We start from the raw sequence: 25,731 nt of genomic DNA, 5'->3' as shown, positions 1-25,731 counted from the left end.
GACTGGTGAGCTGCAATACATCATATTTTTGATCTTGGGTTACCATACACTTTAACCACTTGACCTCCGGAAGATTTACCCCCCCCCCCCCTTCATGACCAGGCCACTTATTGCGATACGGCACTGTGTTACTTTAACTGACAATTGCGCGGTCATGCGACGCTGTACCCAAATAAAATTTGTCTTCTCCCCCCCACAAATAGAGCTTTCTTTTGGTGGTATTTGATCACCACTGCGTTTTTTGTTTTTTGTGTTTTTTACATTTTTTGCGCTCTATATAAAAAAAAAAAAAAAAAAAAAAAAGACAGATTTTGAAAACAAAAACCAATATTTTTTTTTTTTTTCTTTCTGCTATGAAACACATCCAATAAAAAAATTGAAAAAAATCACATTTCTTCATAAATTTAGGCCAATATGTATTCTGCTACATATTTTTGGTAAAAGAAATCCCAATAACTGTATATTGATTGGTTTACATGACAGTTATAGTGTCTACAAACTATGGTGTATATATACTGGAATTCTTATTTAGTTTTTTTTTTTTTTTTTATACTAGTAATGGTGGCGATCAGCGACTTATAGTGGGACCACGATATTGCGGCGGCCAATTGGACACTAGCTGACACTTTACAGGAACCAGTGACACTAATACAGTGATCAGTGCTAAAAATATGCACTGTCACTGTACTAATGACACTGGCAGGGAAGGGGTTAAACATCAGGGGCGATCAAAGGGTTTAAATATGTGTCTAACCAGTGTTTGTTTTTACTAAGGGAAGTGATGTATTTGAGTCCCTGCTTTGCAGGAACACAGAATCTATCCCTTCCCCCTGTCAAAAAGGAACTCTGCCTTGTTTACATAGGCAGAGCTCCGTTCTGAGTCTCTGCCCGATGATCAGCGGGTGCCGGAGGACTTCGAGTGCCCGTCGCCTGCAGATCGGCTTCTGCTGTGCGGGATTGTATATATGTGTGTGTGTGTGTGTGTATATATGTATGTATGTGTGTGTGTATATGTGTGTATATATGTATATATATATATATATATATATATATATATATATATATATATATATATTAATAATATAATATAAAAAATCTCTAGATAGGGAGATATATATATTTTATAGTGTGTGTGTGTGTGTGATTTGTTCCATTCCAGACAACCTGATAAGTTCCCTTGACAGGCCACTCCCAACTCACTTCTACTCTTATCTGTGTTCCACACCCTTAATCAGTTGGGAGTTCACTACATTTTCTGGTCCTGGTGATTAGCAGAGTACATTTGATGATGTGTACTTGCTGAAAAAAAATGCTATGGTCGTTCCCCCAAATGACTAGAATTTTATGTAATTTTTTTTCACTATTTATCCACTTGACCACTGGGCACTTAAACCCCCTTAATAACCAGACCAATTTTCAGCTTTCGTTGCTCTCACACTTTGAATGACAATTACTCAGTCATGTAATACTGTACCCAAATGAATTTTTTGTCCTTTTTTTCACACAAATAGAGCTTTCTTTTGGTGGTATTTAATCACCGCTGGGTTCTTTATTTTTTGCGCTAAAAAAGACCAAAAATTCTGTAAAAAATAATGCATTTTTCTTCGTTTCTGTTATAAAATTTTGCAAATTAGTAATTTTTTCTTCATATATTTTGGCCAAAATTTATACCGCTACATATCTTTGGTAAAAATAACCCAAATCGGTGTATATTATTTGGTCTTTGTGAAAGTTATAGAGTCCACAAGCTATGGTGCCAATCTCTGAAAATTGACCACACCTGAAGTACTGACGGTCTCATTTCTTGAGACCCTAACATGCCAGAAAAGTACAAATACCCCCCAAATGATCCCTTTTTGGAAAGAAGACATTCCAAGGTATTTAGAAAGATGCATGCTGAGTTTTTTGAAGTTGTAATTTTTTCCCACAATTCTTTGCAAAATCAAGGTTTTTTTTTTTTCACAAAATTGTCATATTAACAGGTTATTTCTCACACACAGCATATGCATACCACAAATTACACCCCAAAACACATTCTGCTATTACTCCTGAGTATGGCGATACCACATATGTGAGACCTTTACACAGCGTGGCCACATACAGAGGCCCAACATGCAGGGGAGCACCTTCAGGCATTCTAGGAGCACCCAGGCCAATTCTGACATTTCTCTCCTACATGTAAAAATCAGAAAATTACATAGAACGCCAAAACATTATATATATTTTTTTAGCAAAGACCCTAGAGAATACAATGGCGGTCGTTGCAACTTTTTATCTCGCACGGTATTTGCGCAGCAATTTTTCGAACACGTTTTGTTGTGCTTTCAAAAAAAACAAAACAGTAAAGTTAGCCCAATGTTTTTACATAATGTGAATAATGAAGTTATGCCGAATAAATAGATACCTAACATGTCACCCTTCAAAATTGCACATGCTCGTGGAATGGCGCCAAACTTCGCTACTTAAAAATCCCCATAGGAGACGTTTTAAAAAATTTTACTGGTTACATGTTGTGAGTTACAGAGGAGGTCTAGGGCCAAAATTATTGCTCTCGCTCTACCGATCGCAGCGATACCTCACATGTGTGGTTTGAACACCATTTTCATATGTGGGCGCAACTTACGTATGCATTCGCTTCTGACTGCGAGCACACGGGGACACGGGGAAAAATTTATTTATTTTTTTTATTGTTCATTTTACTTTTATTTGTTTTAGTTTGAGGCTTGTTTCCAAAAAATAGATCACTTTTATTTCTATTACAAGGAATGTAAACATCCCCTGTAATAGGAATATGACATGACAGGTCCTCTTTACAGCGAGATATGGGGGTCAATAAGACCTCACATCTCACCTCTAGGCTGGGAAGCCTGAAATAAAAAAAAAAAAAAAAAAAAGATCCTGGCTTCGATCGTAGCGGTGAGTCGGTACAAGCACCGGAGGGCGGCGGGAGGGGGGGGCGTCCCCTCTCGCCTCCCGTAAGAATGATCAAGCAGTGGAACAGCCGCTATGATCATTCTTATGGTGTAGGGAATCGCTGGCTGAAAAAGATGATATCTGAATGATGCCTGTAGCTGCACCCATCATTCAGATATCCCCGCACAAAGTCAAGGACGTCGTATGACGGCCGGCGGGCAGGAAGTGGTTAAAACACATTATTATTTTTTTTTTTTTAACACAAAGTTGTCCATTTATACAATATTTCTAACACATAGCATGTACATACCAAAAATTACACCCCAAAATAGATTCTCCTGCTCCTCCTGAGTACGGCGATACCACATGTGTGAGACTTCCACAGCCTGGCCACATACAGAGGCCGAGTACAGCCGAGCATGGCAAAGTATGGCGGGGCATGGCGGAGTATTGCACAGGGTTGCACAGGATCATTGCAGAGTATTGCAGAGTGTTGCACAGGATCATTGCAGAGTGTTGCACAGGATCATTGCAGAGTGTTGCACAGGATCATTGCAGAGTGTTGCACAGGATCATTGCAGAGTGTTGCACAGGATCATTGCAGAGCATGGGGGGGATTTCTGAGCATGGATGGATGGATGTGACTGTACATGTCACTGAGCTGCGCTGTGGGCACTACACATCCAGCCCACAGCGCGGCTCCCATCCGATCTCTCCCCCTCTGTACCGATCGGTACAGAGAGGGGAGGGAGGAACCGGCGTCTTGACATGACCCTGGTTTGTTTACATGTGATCGCTCCATCATTTGACGGAGCGATCACATGGTAAACGGCCGCGATTAGTTATCCAGCCACCCTGCAGCCGTCATTTGGCTATGGGGCGGTTGGCAGTGGTTAAAGTACATTTTTAAAAATGCCTCCAAAGTAAAGCTTTAACTGGAGCTCCACCCAAAAATGGAACTTCCACTTTTGGGATTCCTCCCCCCCCTCCGGTGTCACATTTGCCACCTTTCAGGGGGTCTAATACAGGTATTTGCTCCCACTTCCTGGCATAGATCACCGCTGCGCTTGCGGTAACCTACGCCACTTCCGGCGCCTACCCCGTCCTCCCCCGCTGTATTCTGTCAGATATAGAACACAGCAGGGACCAGAGAGGACGAGCAGTGCAACTCGCGCATGCACAGTCCCTTAATGAGGATGGCGGCGGCAGCCGCAGGACGGATCGGCTTCGGCTGCCGACATCGCAGGCTCCCTGGACAGGAAAGTGTCCATATATTAAAAGTCAGCAGCTGCACTATTTGTAGCTGCTGACTTTTAATATTTTTTTTTCAGCAAACCTCCGCTTTTAATTCCAGCTTTTTTTTTTTTTTTTTCGTTTTGAATGGAGTGTGGAGAAGGTGACAATCAGGGTGTTATTTACTAAAGCTGGAGAGTGCAAAATCTGCTGCTACTCTGCATAGTAACCAATCAGCTACCAGGTTTTTTTGTCAAAGCTGAATTGAACAAGCTGAAGTTAGAAGCTGATTGGCTGCCATGCACAGCTGCACCAGATTCTGAATGCACCAGTTTTAGGCCCCTTTTACACTTGTGCGACTTGTCCTGCGACTTGGGACTCCAAAGTTGCATGACAAGTCATTTTCCAATGAGTATCATTCATATCTGTGCGACTTCAAAGTAGTCCCTGCACTACTTTGGTCCGACTTTGATGCGATTTGAGGTCCATAGACCTTATGCTTGTGTATGCATTGCTTAAAGCCGTGGCACAATCGCGCGACTTTCAGGTCACGCAAGTGTGAAAGGGGCCTTAGGGCTCATGCACACTGCATCTCAAAGGAGCGGCTCCTACAGACTTTGAGCTCTTATATATTTTTTTTTTTTTTTTTCTGCCTAGAAACTCCCCTAGATGTTGGCCAATGTGTCCATGCACACTAGGGTTTTTTTAAGCATTTCTAGGCATGTGCTCCTACAGGCAGAAAAGAAAACCCCCACCAGTTTTGAGAGTGCCCCAAAGAGCTCACAAAAGCGCACGCAACACATTTTTGTTTTCTTTATACAGCGGTGTGTGGAAAAAGACTCCTATGCTCGAAAGAGCTCAATAAAAATGCAAGGGAGCACAAAAAAGAACAAGCTTCTGCAAGCTTTTATAGGCAGAAATAAAAGCTCAAATGCAGCTTTTTTGTATCTTTTTTTTTTTTTGAGCTGCAGCGTGCATGAGCCCTTAGTACCACATTTACCACATTGTCATCTTTTTCTAGCAGCTGGGGAGATTTCTGCTTATTACTGGTGGTTTATATATTTTTTTTTCATTTTATTTCTTAATGAAACCTAAATAGTTGTCTTTAATACAGCCTTTTCTTTTCTGACAGGCAAACCGGACGCAGTCCCTGAATTACGGCTGCATTGTGGCAAATGCAGAGACTCAGGAGGTAATGTGATTTCGTCCCTGGGGTCTTCCATTGACTCTGCTATATTTTGGCAGAATCTGGGGTCTGTATAATCAAACTGTGACAGTGTATCTGAACACCACAAATTGAAAACACTGTTTGATTCATTTATAATATTCAAAGCAAACTCCCCCATCCATGTCTCCATGTTTTATTTTGTTGAGAAATCACATTGAAAAATGCACCCCCCCCCCACCTATCATTTCTAGCCACAGCCATCTTGAGTAAGGGCAGATGATTCATGTAGCATTTACTTCCTGGAATCCATCTGCCCTTGGCTCAGACAAACAGACAGGAGGGTGTGCTTAGCTGAGAAAGCCCACCTGCCAGAGAAAAGAAAATTGCCCATGCAGACTCCTGTGATGTATGACATTTTAGTCTAGGCCAGAAACCAGGAGGAGCATGAAAAAAATGTAAAGTAAATTAAAAAAAGTTTAAAACAAGTAAATATAATATAATATACTTTCCTACCCATTTACTAATGTTTAGCAGCATAAGGGTTAAAAATAGTTCATGTTTTTTAAAAGCGTTTAGTTATGTGAGGCACAACTAAAATATCTGCTATGCTCATCTCCCGCGATTCTGCAAGTGTCCCCTCGCACCATTCTCCTTACAGGGTTGACATCTATGGCCATCTTGATTGGCTGGCCAGCGCATCAAGCGCAGCGTAAAGAAGTTTGCAAGCAGGCAGGCAAAAGGCTTTTATTGCGGAAGAGATGAAGTATGTCTGTCCTGACGTAAAAAGCCTGCCTGCTTGCAGATGTTTTGTTAAGGTAATGTTCTGCTTTAGGCTGGGTTCACACTATTGCGAATTGGATGCGGGTTCTCTCTATGGAGCCGGTTCACACATCTCCGCAGAGGCTCCGGTGCAAATTTCCACAGGGGTCCTGTGCGTCTTTTGGTCCGTTTTCAGGTCTGAATTCAGCCAAAAATGCTGAACTGATGGGGGGGGGGGGGGGGGGGGGTCAGTTCTTAGTGGTGGTGTCTGTACTGAGGGAGGGGGTCTGTACTTAGTGGGGGGGGGTCTGTACTGCGGGAGGAGGATCTGTACTTGGTGGGGGGTCTATAGTTAGGGGAGGGCAAGGTCAACTAACACCATACACCCTCCTCCAGTCCCTGCTGTACCTGCCTCTGGGGATGCTAAGCTGTCAGTGCTCTTGCAGCACTGACAGCTTACAGATTTGAAATCTTCGCTCTTCTGTCTCTTCTTTGTGCAATGCTTCTGGGACGGACCCAGTCGATTTGATTTCTCAGCACGTGCATAGTAAATCGCACTGGTCCCTCCTGGAAGTGGTGCACAGAGAAGAGTAAGAAAAGCAAGGATTTCAAATCCCCAGACCAGCTGCGTGGACACTGACGGCTGATCATCCCTGAAGGAAAGTACAGCGTGGTGGGGGGGGGGGGGGGTTTATGGTGCGCAGTGTTCATTTTTTCATTTCTTCTGAAAAGGTGAACCAACACTATAAAGAGATTTTTATACTGTGATGCATGCAGGTCTCTGGTGCCCAGCAGTTAGTGTATAACTTCTCCATGCCTATCTACAGGTCCTGCATTACGTGGAGAAGCCCAGTACGTTTGTCAGTGACATCATAAACTGCGGGATTTACCTCTTCTCACCAACGATATTTCAGCACATCGCAGAGGTCTTTCAGCGCAATCAGCAGGATGTACAGCTGTGAGTTCACCTGTTCCTCACCTTGTTCCGCCTGCAGCACCCTCACTCCCTGCATCTCTCTTCCGCCCTCTCTATCCATTAATTTTTCATTTACATTCATTCTTTCTCTTTCTCTCCTCGGCCTCTGTGTCCCTCGTTCCTCCTGCATGCTGGGCCAGTTGTTCCTGCATCAGGTGAGTGCTGTGTGTGGCACAGACACATGGCATGAGCACTGGGGGTGATTGTGGTGATGGCAGTATAGACCCATCCAATGTTTGCCTTAAAATCACACCAGCACCCCATGTATTCCACCTTGCATGATTACACTTCCTAATATGTTCCACACTGGAAACCTCCTCATTTTTCTATAGGGATATTAATAACATGTAATAGCTTGTCCACTCTTAAAAGACCCGTGTTATTTCTTATAATGTAGCTTATCCATTCACTAGAGACCAGTGCCATCACATCAGTGAGAATGCATCCTATCCATTCACTAGTAACTGGTGACCTCCCTGAGAATGGAGCCTATCCGTTCACTAGTAACATCAATGAGAATGGAGTCTATCCGTTCACTAGTAACATCAATGAGAATGCATCCTATCCATTCACTAGTAACTGGTGACCTCCCTGAGAATGGAGTCTATCCGTTCACTAGTAACATCAATGAGAATGGAGTCTATCCGTTCACTAGTAACATCAATGAGAATGCATCCTATCCATTCACTAGTAACTGGTGACCTCCCTGAGAATGGAGTCTATCCGTTCACTAGTAACATCAATGAGAATGGAGCCTATCCATTCACTAGTAACTGGTGACATCACTGAGAATGGAGCTTATCCGTTCACTAGTAACATCAATGAGAATGGAGTCTATCCGTTCACTAGTAACATCAATGAGAATGCATTCTTATCCATTCACTATAGATCAGCAACATCATGGAAAATGTAGTCCATCCATTCACTAGAGACCACTGACATCACTGAGAATACACCCTATCCCTTAGCTAGAGACTTGTGACATCACTGAGAATGCAGCCTATCCGTTAGCTAGAGACTGATGACATCACAGATAAGAAAACCTATCCAGTTATTAGAGGCCACAGACATCACTGCGAATGCAACTCCTCCATTTACTGGAGTTCAGTCACATCGCTTAGAATGCAGCCCTACCCAGTTACTGGAGACCCATAACATCAGTGGGAATGCGTTTGCCATGTCATCTTGCTCACAGAGATATTTGCCTCACAATTGACCTCCCCTTTGTCCGCTGTGCTCACAGCACTCCCTCTATCCAGCTGCCGGGTGCAGAATTATCTGGCGTTGCTCTAAGTAATTGATTTATCCTCTTATTTACTCAGTGAGGAAAACTCGAGTTGGCAGCGGGTTGAAGTTATACGGCTGGAGCAGGATGTATTCACCGCTCTTGCTGGAAGAGGTCACCTGTATGTGTATAAAACGGATGGCTTTTGGAGTCAGATTAAGTCGGCAGGGTAAGTGAATGATCCCGATTTTTAGACTATCCAAACACCATATATAGCTGGATAAGATTTTGGCAGGATATTTGTGCTTTATTGGAATCTCTTATACACGTTGTACAGCTGTGTGTCATGACCCGGGACAACTGCAGGAAAATTAAAAGCTAAAACATTATTTAAAGTTACAAGGTTTTATATAGGAGCCGTTACATTGAGCTAACCGGGGTTTTTTTTTTTTCCTTTGGTGTTTTGCTGCAGTTCAGCTATTTATGCCAGTCGTTTATACCTAAGCCAGTATCGTAGGACACACCCAGAGAGGCTCACCCAAACCAATGAGGGAGGACCGACCATCATAGGTAATGTAAACTTTATCATTGCTTTACTCATCACCATGACATCTTAGGAGGTTTACCAACCTGCAGACTATATGCTAATTTTAAACCCCTTAGTGACTGAGGGTAAAACAGTAGTGTGTTTTTTTTTTTTTTTTTTTTTATCATCTAAGGAAAACTGACCCAAATAATAACAAAAAAAAAAAGCTGTCTATTTCTTGCTATTACCATACTTGCCACCAAAGGACAACCCAACATAAATTCTCCTTAATAGAGCACAGAAACAATGGTGCACATTTTGCATTTTTTATACTACCTAAAACACATTGGGGTTGATTTACTAAAACCGGAGAGTGCAAAATCAGGTGCAGCGCATGGTAGCCAATCGGCTTCCAGGTTTTTTTTTTTTTTTTTGTCAAAGCTTAATTGAACAAGCTGAAGTTAGAGGTCGATTGGCTACTATGACAGCTGCACCAGATTTTGCACTCTCCAGTTTTAGTAAATCGACCTCACTGACGCTAATTGACACTAATACTTATTTTAAAAAATGCAGCGGCGCTTTGCGGGTAGCTTTAACCCTTTTTCGGCCGCTAGCGGGGGGTTAAAATCGCCCCGCTAGCGGCCGAAAACCTCCGCAAAAACTATGATAAAATGCCGCTAAAAACAGCGGCGCTTTACTGCCGACGCCTCAGTGTGAAAGCAGCCTTAGGTGTACATATGATATTTAAGTGCTCAATTGTCCATCACAGAAATTAAGCAGTTCAGAATAGTCTATCCATGTGATGAAAATCATGCAATCCTCTTCGCAAAACACCTCGTGATAAGTGCAGAGCCTCCCACCTCTCCTTTGCACTCAGCAACTCAAATTGCTTATCCACAATGATGAGCAATACTGCTTATGATGAACATGCAGTCTCCAGCAGAATTTCACTTCTCGCATCGACTCTCCCCTTAAAGCGCTTAAAGTGTTACTAAACCCTGGACTCTGCATTCACTATATCTGATCTCCCACAGTACACAGAACATGGAAATGCAATTATTTTAGTAAATATAAACTGCTAAATACCTTTTCTCATCAGCAGTCTTGTGACTTCTATCAGTGTCCGGTCGAGCACTGGTTAAAACTTTTGTAGGGAGTTTTCAGTCTCCTCTGATTGTCTTATTAGGCTGCATGACCCCTGACCCCTCTGTCTAGACAGTGCTGGTTGGCCCTGTGCTGATCACATGCACCCTCCTAAAAAAAGATAAAAAAATACCTCTAGCAATACACACCAAACTGAGCATGTGCAGAGTGCCCCCAATGCTCTGTACTATCAGCAGATTGAGGATGGTAAAAGAACGGGAGGATCAGAGCAGACAGGATCAAACAGCCTGATTTGGAACAAAGTTCCTCTGTTCTCTCTCATTTTGGTCTGATCTATCTATATAGTTCAGACCCAGAAGGGTCTTTTTTCCTGCCTCTAAACGCTGAGCTTAAAATATGCCTGTAATCGTCCTAATGTGCATGGAAACATAGGATAACATTGAGCTGCTTCTACAGGCAAAACCCAAAACACCTGTAGACGCTGCAATGTTTAAGCCAGTGTGCATGGACCCCTAGAAAGACTGATTGAGAGTGTGTGTGTGTGTGTGTGTGTGTGTGTGTGTGTGTGTGTGTGTGTGTGTGTGTGTGTGTGTGTGTGTGTGTGTGTGTGTGTGTGAGGGGGGGGGGTGTATAAATCCAGCATACCGAAAATTCACAAAGCTATACAGTGTCCCCAGCAAGACTGATAGTAAATGGTATAGGTTCAGTTACATCAAGGCTGGGTGAGCATTTGGACAAATTCTTGCAACCCAGTATAACAACTAGGGCTTATTTAAGACGAAAAGGATTTTCTCCAATTGTCAAAGGAGATTGGAAGATAAATTGGAAATCCTTTTGGTGACGGCTGAAATGTTGTCCCCGTATACAATTCTAGAACATGACGATGCCTTATTAGCACCTAATTGGGCTCTTAGTAAGCGGGATGATAATCCTTTTAGTCATAATGTTTTTGTGAAGAAATCATTTGTGTGTCGCATAACTATTTTAGGTATTGGGAAGTACTAAAGAGGAAAAAGTGGTGTGGCTGTACGTGCTAAACTTGCGCTGAGTTTAGCAAATATTTTTATGGTGGAATGGGGTCGTTTTTTGAAATCAGAGACCTGTTATTATTTTTATCGTAGATTTATTGATGATCTTATGTTCATTTTGGAACGGATAAGCAATTTGAGTTGCTGAGTGCAAAGGAGAGGTGGGAGGCTCTGCACTTATCACGAGGTGTTTTGCGAAGAGGATTGCATGATTTTCATCACATGGATGGACTATTCTGAACTGTTTAATTTCTATTACACTGGTGTGATGGACAATTGAGCACTGTTATATCTCATGTATTCCTAAGAGGAGCATATTGTCATTTATTTAAGCTTTATGGATAAAATATTGGGCACTATTTGGTTAATGTTAACACTTTATTGATTTTCATTATTCTGGTTTGCGCAGCACTACCTTTCTATCTAGATTGTGAATCAATTTGGATATGTTCTGGATTTTTTTAGTTTATGGTGTATATGTGTATATGTATGTCCTGCTCTGCTCAAAAGTTTACAAAAAGGAAAACTGTAAGCACAGAGATATGTGCACCTCTATACATGCAACAGTCACAGTTCATTAGTCCATATGATAAGCTAAACAATGGCAGATCCTAAAAGGAAATGATGGTGGGCGAAGCTATCCTTAGAGAGAAGCCAGCTCTATAATAGGAAGACCAGGGAACAAAAAGGAAGCGCCACCTAAGTGCAATAAGTTAAGTAAGATTTTAATGACACAGCAATTAATACACTTACAGGAAGTGCATTAATTGCTGTGTCATTAAAATCTTAACTCATTGCACTTGGGGTGGCGTTTCCTTTTTGTACCCTTGTGCTCAAAAGTTTGCATACCTTGGCAGAAATTGTGAAATTTTGGCATTATTATTGAAAATATGACTGATCATGCCAAAAACCTGTCTTTTATTTAGGGATAGCAATTGCATGAAGCCATTTATTATCACATAGTTTTTTTTTTTTTTGTTTTTTTTTTTATCCTTTTTTTAAATAATGATCACAGAGATCACCCAAATTGCCCTGATAAAAAGTTTACAGACACAGAAGGTGGCACACACAGGTTAAAATGGCTATTAAGGGTTAATTTCCCACATTTGTGGCTCTCTAAATCACAATTAGTGTCTGTGTATAAATAGTCAATGACTTTGTTAGCTCTCACATGGATGCACTAAGCAGGCTAGACACTGAGCCATGAGGAGTTAGAAAAGAACAGTCAAAAGACCCGTGTAACAAGGTAATGAAACTTTACAAAGATGGAAAAAGATATAAAAAGATATCCAAAGCCTTGAATATGCCGGTCAGTACTGTTCAATCACTTAATAAGAAGTGGAGAATTTGGGGATCTCTTGATGCCAAGGTCAGGTAGATCAAGAAAGATTTCAGCCACAACTGCCACATGATTTGTTCGGGATATAAAGAAAAACCCCACAGGTAACCTCAGGAGAAATACAGGCTGCTCTGGAAAAAGATGGTGTGGTTGTTTTTAAGGAGCACAATACGATGATACTTGAACAAAAAAGAGCCGCATGGTCAAGTTGCCAGAAAGAAGCCTTTACTGTACAAGTTCCACAAAAAAGCCAGGTCACAATATGCCCAACAACACCTTGACTTGCCTCATTGAACCTTTTTGTGGCATTGGTGCAGTAAAGGCTTCCTTCTGGCAGCTCAACCATGCAGCTCGTTTTTTTTGTTCAACTATCGTTGAATTTTGCTCCTTAAAAACAACCACATCATCTTTTTTGGAGAGCAACCTGTATGTCTCCTGAGGTTACCTGTGGGTTTTTCCTTGTATCCTGAGCAATTCTTCCACCAGTTGTGGCTGCAATCTTTCTTGATCTACCTGATCTTAGCTTGGTATCAAGAGCCCCAAATTTTCTACTTCTTAATAAGCGATTAAAACCGTACTGACTGGCATATTCAAGGCTTTGGGTATCTTTTTTTTTTTTTTTTTTTTTTTTTTTTTTTTTAGATCCTTTTCCATCTTTGTAAAGTTCCATTACCTTGTCACGCAGGTCTTTTGACTGTTCTTTTCTACCTCCTCATGGCTCAATGTCTAGCCTGCTTGGTGCATCCATGTGAGAGTTAAACTCATTAACTATCTATACACAGAGAGTAATTGTGATTTAAAAAACCACAAATGTGGGAATGTAACCTTTAAATGCCATTTTACGTGTGTGTGTGTGTCTGCCACCTTCTGTGTCTGTACCAAGGCCAAACATTTCAGGGCATGTAAACTTTTTATCAGGGCCATTTGGGTGATTTTTCTGTTATCATGATTTAAAAAGGATCCAAAAAATGATGTGATAATGGCTTCATGTGATCACTATCCTTAAATAAAAGACTTCCTTTTTTTTTTTTTTTTTTTTAGCATAAGTCATATTTTCAATATTAATGCCAAAATTTCACAATTTCTGCCAGGGTATGCAAACTTGAGCACACACACACACGAACTTTAATGGCATCCCAGTCTCAGTCTGTAGGGTTCAATATTGAGTTGGCCCACCCTTTACAGCTATAACAGCTTCAACTCTTCTGGGAAGTCTGTCCACAAGGTTTAGGAGTGTGTCTATGGGAATGTTTGACCATTCTTCCAGAAGAGCATTTGTGAGGTCAGGCACTGATGTTTACGGGTCCCGCCAGCCATCACGGCCGCATGACCTGTTGATTGGCTTCCGCTGCATCCAATCACAATGGGAGCGGGTCGCCGGTGGTGAAGTGGATACAACGTACAGGTACATTGTTTCGTGCAGCCAAGCCGCCCTGCCGCAGTAAATGTGCGGTGGGCGCTTCAGAAGCGGTTAAATAATTCCTATACTCCAGGCTAGGCATTCCAGCTTAAAATGAATGTGCAAAGTGTTAGTCAGATGACCCCTATCTAGTCCTATTGTGAACTGCTTTGTTGTGAATAAATGGATTCCAGGTAAAACCTGCCAATTCAATTATGAAAATGATTTATTTTTACTTCATCTCTTTAGGAAATGTGTACGTTCACCCAACAGCCAAGGTTGATTCATCAGCTGTGGTGAGTGCAAGTGTAATTGGTTGCTACATGAGAATGCATTATCTGTTATTGTTGGATACATCGGGACTTTGGCTTCATTAGTGTAGGGGTAGAGGAATACGTAGAAATTCCGACCATATTCTCACTCCCACAAGCTTCCATCCTGTTCTAGGAGTGGTCCCCTGACCCCTGAAACCGCTTGCTTTTGTCACTCCACTGCTTACAGGCATTCCAACATCATCAAAACCATTGTAGGACCAGTAATCATGCACTGTAAGTAATTATGATGAGGGCTGGCCCACAGCCTGGGTTGACCTGCCCCCACATCCTTGTTGGAGAGTGGGAAAGAGTGCCAGCTGCCAGGAGGGCGAGGAATCGGAGAAAAATTTTATATATATATATATATATATATATATATATATATATATATATATATATATATATATATATATATATATATATATATATATATATATATATATTTTATACATTTTGCATATGTATATTTTACATTCACATCAATCCCTTCCCTCGAGGAGCTTACAGTCTAACTCACATTCATAACTACGACACACTAGGGCCAGTTTGAACAGGAGCCAATTAACCTACCAGTATGTCTTTAGAGTGCCCAGAGGAAACCCATGCAGGTACAGGGAGAACATGCAAATCCATGTAGGTAGTGCCATGGTTGGGATTTGAACCAATGCCCCCCCCATGCTGCCAGGTGGAAGTACTAACCATTTAGCCTGTATACTACCCCACAGAGGGGAAGCTGTTTCACATTAGGACAGGAAATGTTAGGTCTAGTGTCAGTTTCTCCTGTAGGCAGCAGTATAACTCAGATGTTTGGTTAATTATCATCAAGTTGTGTCCTTCAGTGGACTACGAGAAAGTATTTTTTATAATCTCCCAGCAACTGTGTCAACAGCTCAGATTGAATAGCGCTCATCGATTCCTGTCACATTTCTGGTCTTCTTTACAGCTGGGTCCAAATGTATCGGTTGGAATGGGAGTGACTATTGGCGCTGGAGTGCGGGTGCGAGAGTCTGTTATCCTACATGGTGCTACACTGCAGGTGAGAGAGCAGAACCCCTGAAACCTGTATATCCATTCACACATGATGGTGTCTTCTATGGTAATCCTTGTTCAGAGTTGTCAATGATCCCATTCCTCTAGAATGCAGTACAGCTGGGCTCATTGATAAGGGAAAGATGGTGGCCCATAACATCCAATCTGATGTTAAAAGCTGCTTTGGAATTTAGATCCCTTCCTCAACCCTCATCTTTTATGATACATGTGTTGCACACAAGGCCCCGTGGGCCGAATCCGGTCCACCAGGCCATTTCATGTGGCCCATTGCACCTCTCCCCCCACCTTGTCTCCGTGGTCGGCAGCAAAGGGGAGGACAGAACCCCTCCACCAGATCCTGTGCAGCAGCTGAGAGGCCCGTCTCTTCCCCCTCCCCCTGTCTCAACAGTGAGCAGCAGAGAGGAGGACAGAACTCCTACAGATCCTGTGCAGCCACAGCACCCCCATCATCTACACCTCCCCTGGTCTCAGCATTTAGCAGACTCCGGCAGCTGACTCCAGCCCTCCTCTGGTCCTCCTCCAGACCCTGTACTTTCTGCTTTCCAGCTCTGCCCCCTAGCTTTATCGCAGCAGCACAAGGTAAGGGGGGTGCACTGTGAAGTAACGGAGGATGGGAGACTCTTGCCTACTGAAAGTGTGTGGGGGGGGGGGGGGCGGGGGGCTTTTGACATCTGATGTAAGGGGGGGGGGTGGGAGGTATAGAGTGCTCTGGACATCTAGTCCTACAGATAAAACCCGGCCCCTGAGGGCAACCATAATGCTGATGCGGGCTGGGATGAAATTGAGTTTGACATCACTGTTCTAGGATGACCTCCTGAGAGATGATTGGGTCATAAATTCACAGGAAACACAAGTCATAAAGTAGTTATAGCCCCTCCCTTCATCTCGCCTTTCAGTTAATTGTGTTTTTTCTCCTATCATTCAAAAATGAACAACATCCTTTTTGGGGTTTTTGTTGGATCACTGGGGGGTCCAGTTATCAACCCGGGTGACATTTCCTGGGGGGGGGGGTGACCCAGAGTGTGCCCCAAAGATCCCTCTTTGCCTTTTTATATCAATAGATCTCATCCTGCAATGAGACTTGGGGATGACTCCCTCTCCCCTGTGGAGACACTGGAGCCCTGCTTTCCTGGTCTGTACTGGCTTAAGGGGAACTCCGGGTGAGGGGCATTCCTCTTTATTATGCTGCATGATTGGGTTAGAGCAGGGGTGTCAAACTCAATTTCATCGTGGGCCTTATCAGCATTATGATTCTCAAAAGGGCCAGCTCTATCTGTAAGATTAGATGTCCAGCGCATCCCCTCCCCTTAAATTAGATGTCAAGAGCCACCCCACCATCAGAAGTTGAGTCCCCCACTTTCCCTTACTTCACAGTGCACCCCCCTTTCCTTATGCTGCTGCTGGGAAGAAGCTGGATGCATTGCTGGAAAGCAGAAAGTAGGGGTCTGGAGGAGGACCAGAGGAGGGCTGGAGCTCTTCTGCAGCTGCAGGAGAGGTGCGAGGGCCACTTGAAATGGCCTGGAGGGGCCGGATTCGGCCCGCGGGCCTTGTGTTTGACACCTGTGGGTTAGAGCTTTGACTGCTAATTAACCAGGACTCATGTTGGATCAGCATGCCAAATCATTTCTGCTCACAGCCTGTTCCAGGGTACAGTGGATATAAAAAGTCTACACACCCCTGTTGGTAAAATGTCAGGTTTCTGTGATGCAAAAAAAAAAAAAAATGAGACAAAGATAAATCATTTCAAAACTGTTTCCATCTTTTTAATGTGACCTAAAAACAAACTGAAATCTTTTAGGTGGAGGGAAGTAAAAACAAAATAAATAAAATGGTTGCATAAGTGTGCACACCCTTAAACTAATACTTTGCTGAAGCACCTTTTTGATTTTATTACAGCACTCAGTCTTTTTGGTTATGAGTCTATCAGCATGGCACATCTTGACTTGGCAATATTTGCCCGCTCTTCTTTGCAAAAACACTCCAAATCTGTTAGATTGCCGAGGGCATCTCCTGTGCACAGCCCTCTTCAGATCACCCCGCAGATGTTGAACCAGATTCAGGTCTGGGCTCTGGCTGGGCCATTCCAAAACTTTAATCTTCTTCTGGTGAAGCCATTCCTTTGTTGATTTGGATGTATGCTTTGGGTCGTTGTCATGCTGAAAGATGAAGTTCCTCTTCATGTTCAACTTTCTAGCAGAAGCCTGAAGGTTTTGTGCCAATATTGACTGGTATTTGGAACTATTCCTAATTCTCTCTGCCTTGACTAAGGCCCCTTTTCCAGCTGAAGAAAAACGGCCCCAAAGCATGATGGTGCCACCACCATGCTTCACAGTGGGTATGGTGTTCTTTTGGTGATATGCAGTGTTTTGGCACCAAACATATCTCTTGGATATATGGCCAAAAGGTTCAACCTTGGTTTCATCAGACCAGAACACATTTTCCCACATGCTTTTGGGAGACTTCAGATGTGTTTTTGCAAAATTTAGCGGGGCTTGGATGTTTTTTCTTCATAAGAAAGGGCCACTCTACCCCATAGCCCAGACATATAAAGAATACGGGAGATTGTTGTGGCATGTACCACACAGTCAGTACTTGCCAGATATTCCTGCAGCTCCTTTAATGTTGCTGTAGGCCTCTTGGCAGCCTCCCTGACCAGTTTTCTTCTTGTCTTTTCATCAATTTTGGAGGGACGTCCAATTCTTGGTAATGTCACTGTTGTGACATATTTTCTCCACTTGATGATGACTGTCTTCACTGTGTTTCCATGGTATATCTAATGCCTTGGAAATTCTTTTGTACCCTTCTCCTGACTGATACCTTTTAACAATGAGATCCCTCTGATGCTTTGGAAGCTCTCTGTGGACCATGGCTTTTGCTGTAGGATGCGACTTAGAAAATGTCAGGAAAGACCTACTAGAACAGCTGAACTTTATTCGGGGTTAATCAGAGGCACTTTAAATGATGGTAGGTATGTACTGACTCCTATTTAACATGGGTTTGAATGTGATTGCTTAATTCTGAACACAGCTACATCCCCAGTTATAAGAGGGTGTGCACAATTATGCAACCACATTATTTTAGTTTTTTATTTTTACTCCCTCCACCTAAAAGATTTCAGATTGTTGTTCAATTGAGTTGTACAGTTTAAAGGTCACATTAAAGGTAGAAAAAGTTCTGCTGTAATTTATCTTTGTGCATTGACAAAAAATTTGTTCATGTTCATTTGTTTTTTCTTTTTTTCGGAAATTTGGGAATCCAGAAATTCGGAAATCTGAAAAAAAGAAAATCAGTAAAATTCAAAATAATAACTAACTAATAATAACTAGCTATTAAATTATAGGTATTGGAATTTCCTTTCAAATTTGTCTGTTTGTGAACGTAAAGAATACAAATTATCCGAAATAACGCATCTAAACAAATAGAATGGAACAAAATAATAATAATAATAATAATAATAAAAAGAGATTATTATTATTTATTATTATTATTATTATTATTATTATTAGATCATTAGGTTCTATTCTTTTAGATACGGCATTTGTTATATTAGATAATTTGTAACTTCGGATAAATTCGTACTCGTTACATTCACTAACAGCCCAATTTGAAAGGAAATTCCAATACTTATAATTTAATAGTTTTTATTACTTCATTATTTCAGATTTTCGAGTTTTCAGATTTTCATTCTTATTTTCAAATTTTCCGAACTTCCGAAATTTTTTGGAATTCGTCAAAATTCATTAAACACATTCGGAACTAAAGGAATTGCACGTCTACTAATTTTTTTTTTTACATCACAGAAACCTGACATTTTGACAGGGGTGTGTAGACTTTTTATAGCCACTCTACATGCTGGCAAAGGCATGCCAAGTTCCCCTAATATACATATCCTGTGTTCAGGAACTACAATTCATATAATTTCTCCCCCCCGTGTATAATATGGAGATCCAGCCACAACACAGCTGGGGTCGGGGCAGGGTTTGGGATGGCAGCAAGGTTTTTTTATAGGAACAGCATTCTGGGACATTAATAAAATGTCTTTGGACTTTTTATCTGCGCTCGCATGTAATCTCTGTGCAGCAGCCAGGGGGAGCCAAAGGACTTTTGCAATGTTCCTAATTGCAGCCCCGGTATTGAAAATCTTGATGGAAAGAGCCAGCATTTTCATATATAGCGTTTGTTACTGTGTAGTACACAGGGTGTCGTACCTCAGGGGTATTCCCGACAGATTCAGTGGGTACATCTACCTGGTAAAGTTGTACATGTTTTACAGTGGCAAGCAATATTCTTCTGTGTCTGCAGGATCACAGCTGTGTATTGAACACCATCGTGGGCTGGGACAGCAGCATTGGACGCTGGGCTCGAGTGGAAGGAACGCCCAGTGACCCCAATCCTAACGACCCGTATGCCAAAATTGACAGCGAGACCCTGTTCAGGGAAGGGAAGCTTACCCCCTCCATTACTATTCTAGGTAAGTGAAGACATTTCATTTTTTTTTCTTTTTTTGAAAAATAAGAAACAAAACAGCCTGTTTCTGCAAGCAACGTGATTGTAGGCTCACTATAGTGCGCAAGAGTTAAAGTGGTTCTAAAGATTGAAGGTTTTACAACTTTCATGCATTATGGTGAAAAAAAAAAACCCTTTAGCATGCAGATTCCCCCCGCAGCCCCTTTACTTACCCGATCCTGAACCAGCAATGTGCAATAGAGCGGCTGCTCTTCATTGGCTGAGCCATTGGCTCTCGCTGCTGTCAATCACAGTCAGTGAGGTGGGAACGGGGGCGGAGCAATACAGTTTAATACAGGAGGAATCAGAGGGCCCTGCTCATTAGATCTTACTAGGCATCGACATGTTCTACAGTTTGGCCTATGGAAATCACTTAAAGTGGAACTTTGCGCTCCCGACACCCCCCCCACCACCCTTTTTTAACCCCCACTTATCTGGTAGCATGCTCTGCACTTTTGGGTAACTCACCCACCCACCCAGAGGATCCAGCATTGTTCTGCTGCAATCTTCTTCTTTTCTGCATCTCACTCGGTCCTGCACCTCCATCTTTTTCTGTGACGTCATCGGATAGGCTCCAGCTCTTCTAGGTTAAGCCAACAGCTTCGCCAATGACGTGCCACCTGGCTCCGCCCCCTCCTCCTCCTTTCCCAATGATGGACTATGCCTCCTGGGATATGAGATGTGTATATATTCCAAGAGGCAATGCGGGCAAAGTGCGCGTCATTCACCTAGATGAATGATGTGCATGGCCGGAGGAGGTGCTGGTTGGGCCAGGCTTTTTTTTACCAAAAAAAGCCAGATTTCTGCAGCAGAGGAGAGGAGGGGTGGATGGGACGCAACATGCCCTGGAGGGTGAAGTTCCACTTTAAGTAGACACCACTGCTTCAGTGATCGCCACTTGCTTCTGGGTCCTGCGCTGGGCGGCTGCTCTCCTGTATTGTGAACACAGGTAGTCGAACGCTCGGCACGGATGCCATTCTGAGAACGCTTTGCATTTTTCTAAATGGATGCAAAGCATTCTCTGATTAGACGAGGTGGAAAGGCGAGTCTGTGACATCACGCTTCTCACTTCTTCCAATCAAAGAAAGCTTTGCATTCTTTCAGAAAATGCAAGGCATTCTCTGAATGGTAAATAACATAAAAAGTGGTCTGTGCGCTGTGGAAAAGCAATTAGATAAACCTGGTAAGGCTTCTTACACCAAAAAGCAGTATATCTGTGCCTTTGTGGAAATATGCAAAATGAGAATGCAGCGCCTCAAAAGTGAAATAAAAAAACATTATATAGCAAAAAATATATAAAAATAACAAAATGTTAGAGTCCGAACTGTCAAACTTAAATCCCAGTATAGTGTCCAATATTGTGACAAATGAAAAGCAATGACGCCAGTGCTGATCAAGCAATTCTTCTTAGGAGTTCTTCAGTGATCTCCCACCACCCCCAAGTGAATTACAAACTCACCAAAGCACGTAGCTGCCATCACAGCAGCATAAACGCCCAAAGCAGCATGATGATCAAACAAGGAACACTGCAGCATAGGGACTCCAAATACTTCTCCTCTAGAAAGCCTCCAAGTATGAATGAATAGGGCTCACAGGGAGCCAGAAAAAGATTCCAGTAGTGTAGTATTTTAATGTAAAAACAAGCGTAATAACGGATAAAGGACGGTGAATCGATAAACTCCCAACTAGAAGCTGCTGCCGACCTGATATCGTGCAGCAGCGTGATTTAGACACAAATTTTCCGCAACGTTATTCTCTGAATGGTGCCCGTGCTGAGCGTCTGACCTCCCTTATTCATAATATATCAGGCTGGCCGCTCAGCATGGGATTCCGGACCAAGTGGAGATCCCTGTAGTAGCGCTGTCTACTTCAGTGATTTTCCAGCGGCATTGGCCACGTATATGTTCTATGCATAAAATATGATAAATATATTGTAGCGCAACCAAAAACTCATAAATCTAGTCCAAATATTGACAAAATTCCACTGTAGTGCAGCTTTCAGTGACAGTTCATCGATATCCAGGGACCACCACCTCGAGGTGGAATGCCTGCTCACCTCCCAATGTTGACCCCACTACAGAGTCACACATGCCTGTAGTAATATCTCTCAGGATGCCTCTGGGAAACCCTTCCTCCTCCTGGTGTTCCTGGACAAGACAGACCTCCTCCTGGGTTCTCACGATATGGACCCCACTATAGAGTAACACACGCCTGGTGAAATATCTCTCAGGATACCTCGGGAACACGAATCGTCATCGCAGTTCATCTAGACAGCTCAGACCTCCTCCCGGGAACTCATTCAGTCATGTGTGGCCATATAAAACGAAGGCAAATAATAGTGGGAGGCACAGTGGTGTAGTGGATAGCACTCTCGCCTAGCAGTAAGAAGGGTTGCTGGTTCGAATCCCAACCACGACACTACCTGCCTGGAGTTTGCATGTTCTCCCTGTGTGGGTTTCCTCCGGGTACTCCGGTTTCCTCCCACACTACAAAAGACATGCTGGTAGGTTAATTGGATCCTGTCTAAATTGTCCCTAGTATGTATGAATCTGAGTTAGGGACCTTAGATTGTAAGCTCCTTGAGGGTAGGGACTGATGTGATTGTACAATGTATATGTAAAGCGCTGCGTAAATTGCCGGCACTATATAAGTACCTGAAATAAATAAATTAGTGCTCTCTGCTAATAACATTTAATAAAACTTAACTCGGGGATAAAATACTCACATACAAATGTGAAAAACATGCATGTCATCAATATTAATGGAAACGGAGAAAAACGTCCTGAATGGCGGCACCTCCCACACGTACGCTTTACACTCTCTAATGAGCTCCTATAGAAGCTTCTCCTCCCCTGCTCGACGGCTTCTGTCTCCTCCCTCCTCCTTGGCGACCAATCGGAAAGCTTCGCCTTTTGGTCAGTCGGGAAACGGGTCCCAGACCTGCTTCCTGATTGGCGGAGAGGAGATTCAGTGTAAGAATAGTGAATATGGTGGGCTTGGTTCGCATTCTCTGCCTCTGGCTCTAATCAGGTGCTTCACAAAAACACCCCTCCCATTGAAGTTCATGCATCCAGCATCCTGAAAGGGGCTGGATGCATGGGGGGGGGGGGGGTTGTGCCTGTGCGCGGGAGCCCTTAATAGACGAGCCGCCCCTGAAATCAACCCCAAAATAGCTGAGGCATATCGGGGGTTGTGTATGTTCTCCTTCATCGGGGTGTTGTAAGCTTGTGTGAGACAGTGTGGCAAGATTCTCAGGGAATTTCAAGGATTCAGAGGCTAAATGGCCTATTGTTGTGTGTGGGTTTTTTTTTTTGTTTTTTTTTTTGTTTGTTTTTTTTTTTGTTTGTTTTTTTGTTTTTGTTTTTTTAGAAGCATTAGTTCCAGACTCCCACCACTCAGCCCCACACAAACTTCCAAAGCCCTGATAAGTTGACCAGGAACTAATAAACTTAGATTTTTGGACTCTATTAGGTTAGGCTGCTGTAGAGCTCCCTTTGTGCTCCTAAGCGTTTTGAATAACAATAGAGGCTGCCATTGCCGACCCTTTCTTAGAATGACAGCCAGGGAACTGGTATTTTGAGTCAGTCCACTAACAAGTATGCATATTAGAACTTCTGTAGCCTCCCTGGCGGTTTTCCCGAGTGTGGCTCGGGGTTAAAATTCAGGACCATTAGCGGTAACCCCGAGCCACACTCGGGATTACATCGCAGGATCCTGGTGCCTCCTTACTTACCTTGTCCCCGGGATCCTGCGATGTCCCCCGCTTTGTCTGCGGGCTCCGTCCTCCTCCGAAGCCTCTCCGTGCCAGGCTCCGTTCCCTGCGAGCGGCGCGACGCACGGGGGCGGAGCCTGGCGGCAAATTAAAAAAAAAAGTGTAAAATCATAACACATACAGTACTGTAATCTGTATGAAATGATTTCACATCCCCTTTGTCCCCAGTGCTTTGGCCCATGCCCTGCATGCAGTTTTATATTGCATATACTGTTCTTTCTGCCTGGAAACTGGAGATTGTCCATAGCAACCAAAAAGTGTCCCTTTACGTCAAAAATGGCTTTAGACCAGCTAGAAAACAGCGATAGTAAATTAGAACACTTGCAGAATTGAGCGATAGTGAATCATGTGGAAATTAATTTTATTACTATTTATTTTTATTTTTTTTTATTATATTTTATGTTTTTGTGTTTCAAACTTTATCATACCCGGGATATCTACTAGACTCTTGTTTGGACAGATTTAAGTGTGTTATTGTTAAGAATTACAGACCTACAATATAAAACGCCAAATTTCCATGCAAAATAATTGTACCGCTTTCAGCACCTAAAATCTGTAATAATCATACCGCCAGGGAGGTTAAGCCCCTAGAACTGCAAAAAAGCCAGGCAGCGTGTGTGTGTGTGTGTGTGTGTGTATGTGTGTATTTTAGCAATGCCAAGCTTTACCAAATTTCCTAAAACAAGCTAACCCTGTAAAAGGCAGGTAGATTGGTTTCACAAAGTCAACTCGGAATCTGACAATGTGTGTGCATATGACCCCACTGGATCCATGTTTGCTTGGGTATCAGATGAAGGAAAACAGAGTTGATCTGTCCTTCAGAGAGTTCTGTAGTTGATAGGGATGGGGGGGGGGGTGTCAGTGAGACTTGTTTAGGTCTCTGGCTGTTGCCTCTCTGAAAGCAACCGAGAGGTGCTTCGGGGAATGAGCAGGGAGCGCCAGGTGTAGAAGTGCGTCATAGTTGAAGTTTAATCCTGGTGAAACCAGGATTATAGGATCTGAACGCACCAGGAAACTTTCACTACATGTTGAACTCTGGTGGTTTCAGATCTGTTACCAGCCACATCCATCCACACAGCCCTGACGAAGGGGGAGGCGATTCCCCCGAAACACTTCAAATTTTTTACTTATGAACTAAGTATTTTAATAAGCTTCTTAAAGTGGAACCAGGTAGTAAATCAAAATAGGCGAACAAGCAGGATTTTTAATGCAGAAGTCCCTTCTGCCTGAAAATTACCTGCCTGTCCGCCCCTGTACAGTGATCTGTGCATGCGCAGCTCAGTATAGAATTTCGGCAATGCCGAAGCCGACGGAACTCATGCACAGGAGTGACGTCATCCCCATCCCAGCCAATGAAAGCGGCCAGTGTTCAATACCCAGTAGCCGGCCGTGTGAAGATGTCAGCAGCTGGTGGGGAGTTCCAGGACGTCACATTGCTGGAGCCAAAGTGAGTGTAGAGTTCAACTTCAACTGTGTCCAACTTTCTATGCCAGCGCTCCGCTACACCAGAAAGGGCACACCAGCCTAGTGCATTATCTTTAAACACCATTTATTAAAAAAAAAGAAAAGTAGGTCCTTATACTCACAAACCAATAAAAAGGACATGCTTATTTGTTTTACTTTTATTATAATTAATATTATTATTACAGGTACTTATATGGTGCTGTAAATCTATGCAGAACTCTACATATATTATACATTGACATCAGTCCCTGCCCCCCACGGAGCTTACAGTCTAAGGAACTTTCATGCATACATATACTGGGCCAGGATCCAATTAACCTACCAGCATGTCTTCGGAGTGTGGGAGGAAACCCGCACAGGGAGAATATGCAAACTGCAGGCAGATGCCGTGGTTGGGATTCGAGCCGGTGCCCCCTAGTGCTGCCAGGCGGAAGTTCTAACCACTTAGCCACTGTGCTACTCCTCATGAATATCCAAATGCAAAACCGCCAGCACCGCTACTCATGCAAGTTGTATGTTGGTGAGGAATGCCACACAGGTCTGCAGATCTGATGAAGAGGAGACCCCCCCCCCCCTGAAATGCATTAGTATGCTTTGACTATCCCTGAGGAGGGCAGCAAGGCGTGGGGACCATGAATGAGTGGAATTGGTTTGGATGGATCCATGCAATTAGTAATAAGGAAAATTTACCTAACAAAAAAAAAAAAAAAAAAAGTGCGCACCACTCCTGAGTGCAGGAGGTTTAACTTAGTTTTGCTGCTCTATACCTGTTCTGTGTTGACTTTGGGGGATCATTTCTCTGGATGGGAGTGGAGTTCAGCAATGTGGGTTGCAGGAAAGGTGAGTATTTGAACCATTAATTGGCAGGCTGAATATACCAAGTCGATCGATCAACTTTGGTACAAGCAGCCTGCTGCATTCTCTTGCGATTTATCGCGAACGGCTGCTATCCACT

General features: G+C 43.0%; 1 protein-coding gene across 1 annotated transcript in view; it reads left to right on the top strand.

Annotated features, from left to right (window-relative positions):
• Positions 1 to 25,731, top strand: part of GMPPA (GDP-mannose pyrophosphorylase A) — a 37,029-nt gene that overhangs the window by 9,157 nt on the left and 2,141 nt on the right. The window contains exons 6-12 of the mRNA XM_073634314.1: positions 5,279 to 5,338; positions 6,901 to 7,031; positions 8,372 to 8,503; positions 8,747 to 8,844; positions 13,920 to 13,966; positions 14,928 to 15,020; positions 19,337 to 19,505. Coding sequence (XP_073490415.1) covers positions 5,279 to 5,338; positions 6,901 to 7,031; positions 8,372 to 8,503; positions 8,747 to 8,844; positions 13,920 to 13,966; positions 14,928 to 15,020; positions 19,337 to 19,505 — 730 coding nt within the window. The remainder of the gene's footprint in view (positions 1 to 5,278; positions 5,339 to 6,900; positions 7,032 to 8,371; positions 8,504 to 8,746; positions 8,845 to 13,919; positions 13,967 to 14,927; positions 15,021 to 19,336; positions 19,506 to 25,731) is intronic.

This window comes from Aquarana catesbeiana, linkage group LG06 (genome assembly GCF_042186555.1).
Source record: "Aquarana catesbeiana isolate 2022-GZ linkage group LG06, ASM4218655v1, whole genome shotgun sequence".
NCBI lineage: Eukaryota > Metazoa > Chordata > Amphibia > Anura > Ranidae > Aquarana > Aquarana catesbeiana.
The sequence above is the reverse complement of the archived record's forward strand: the minus strand, read 5'-3'. Positions and strand labels throughout refer to the sequence as shown.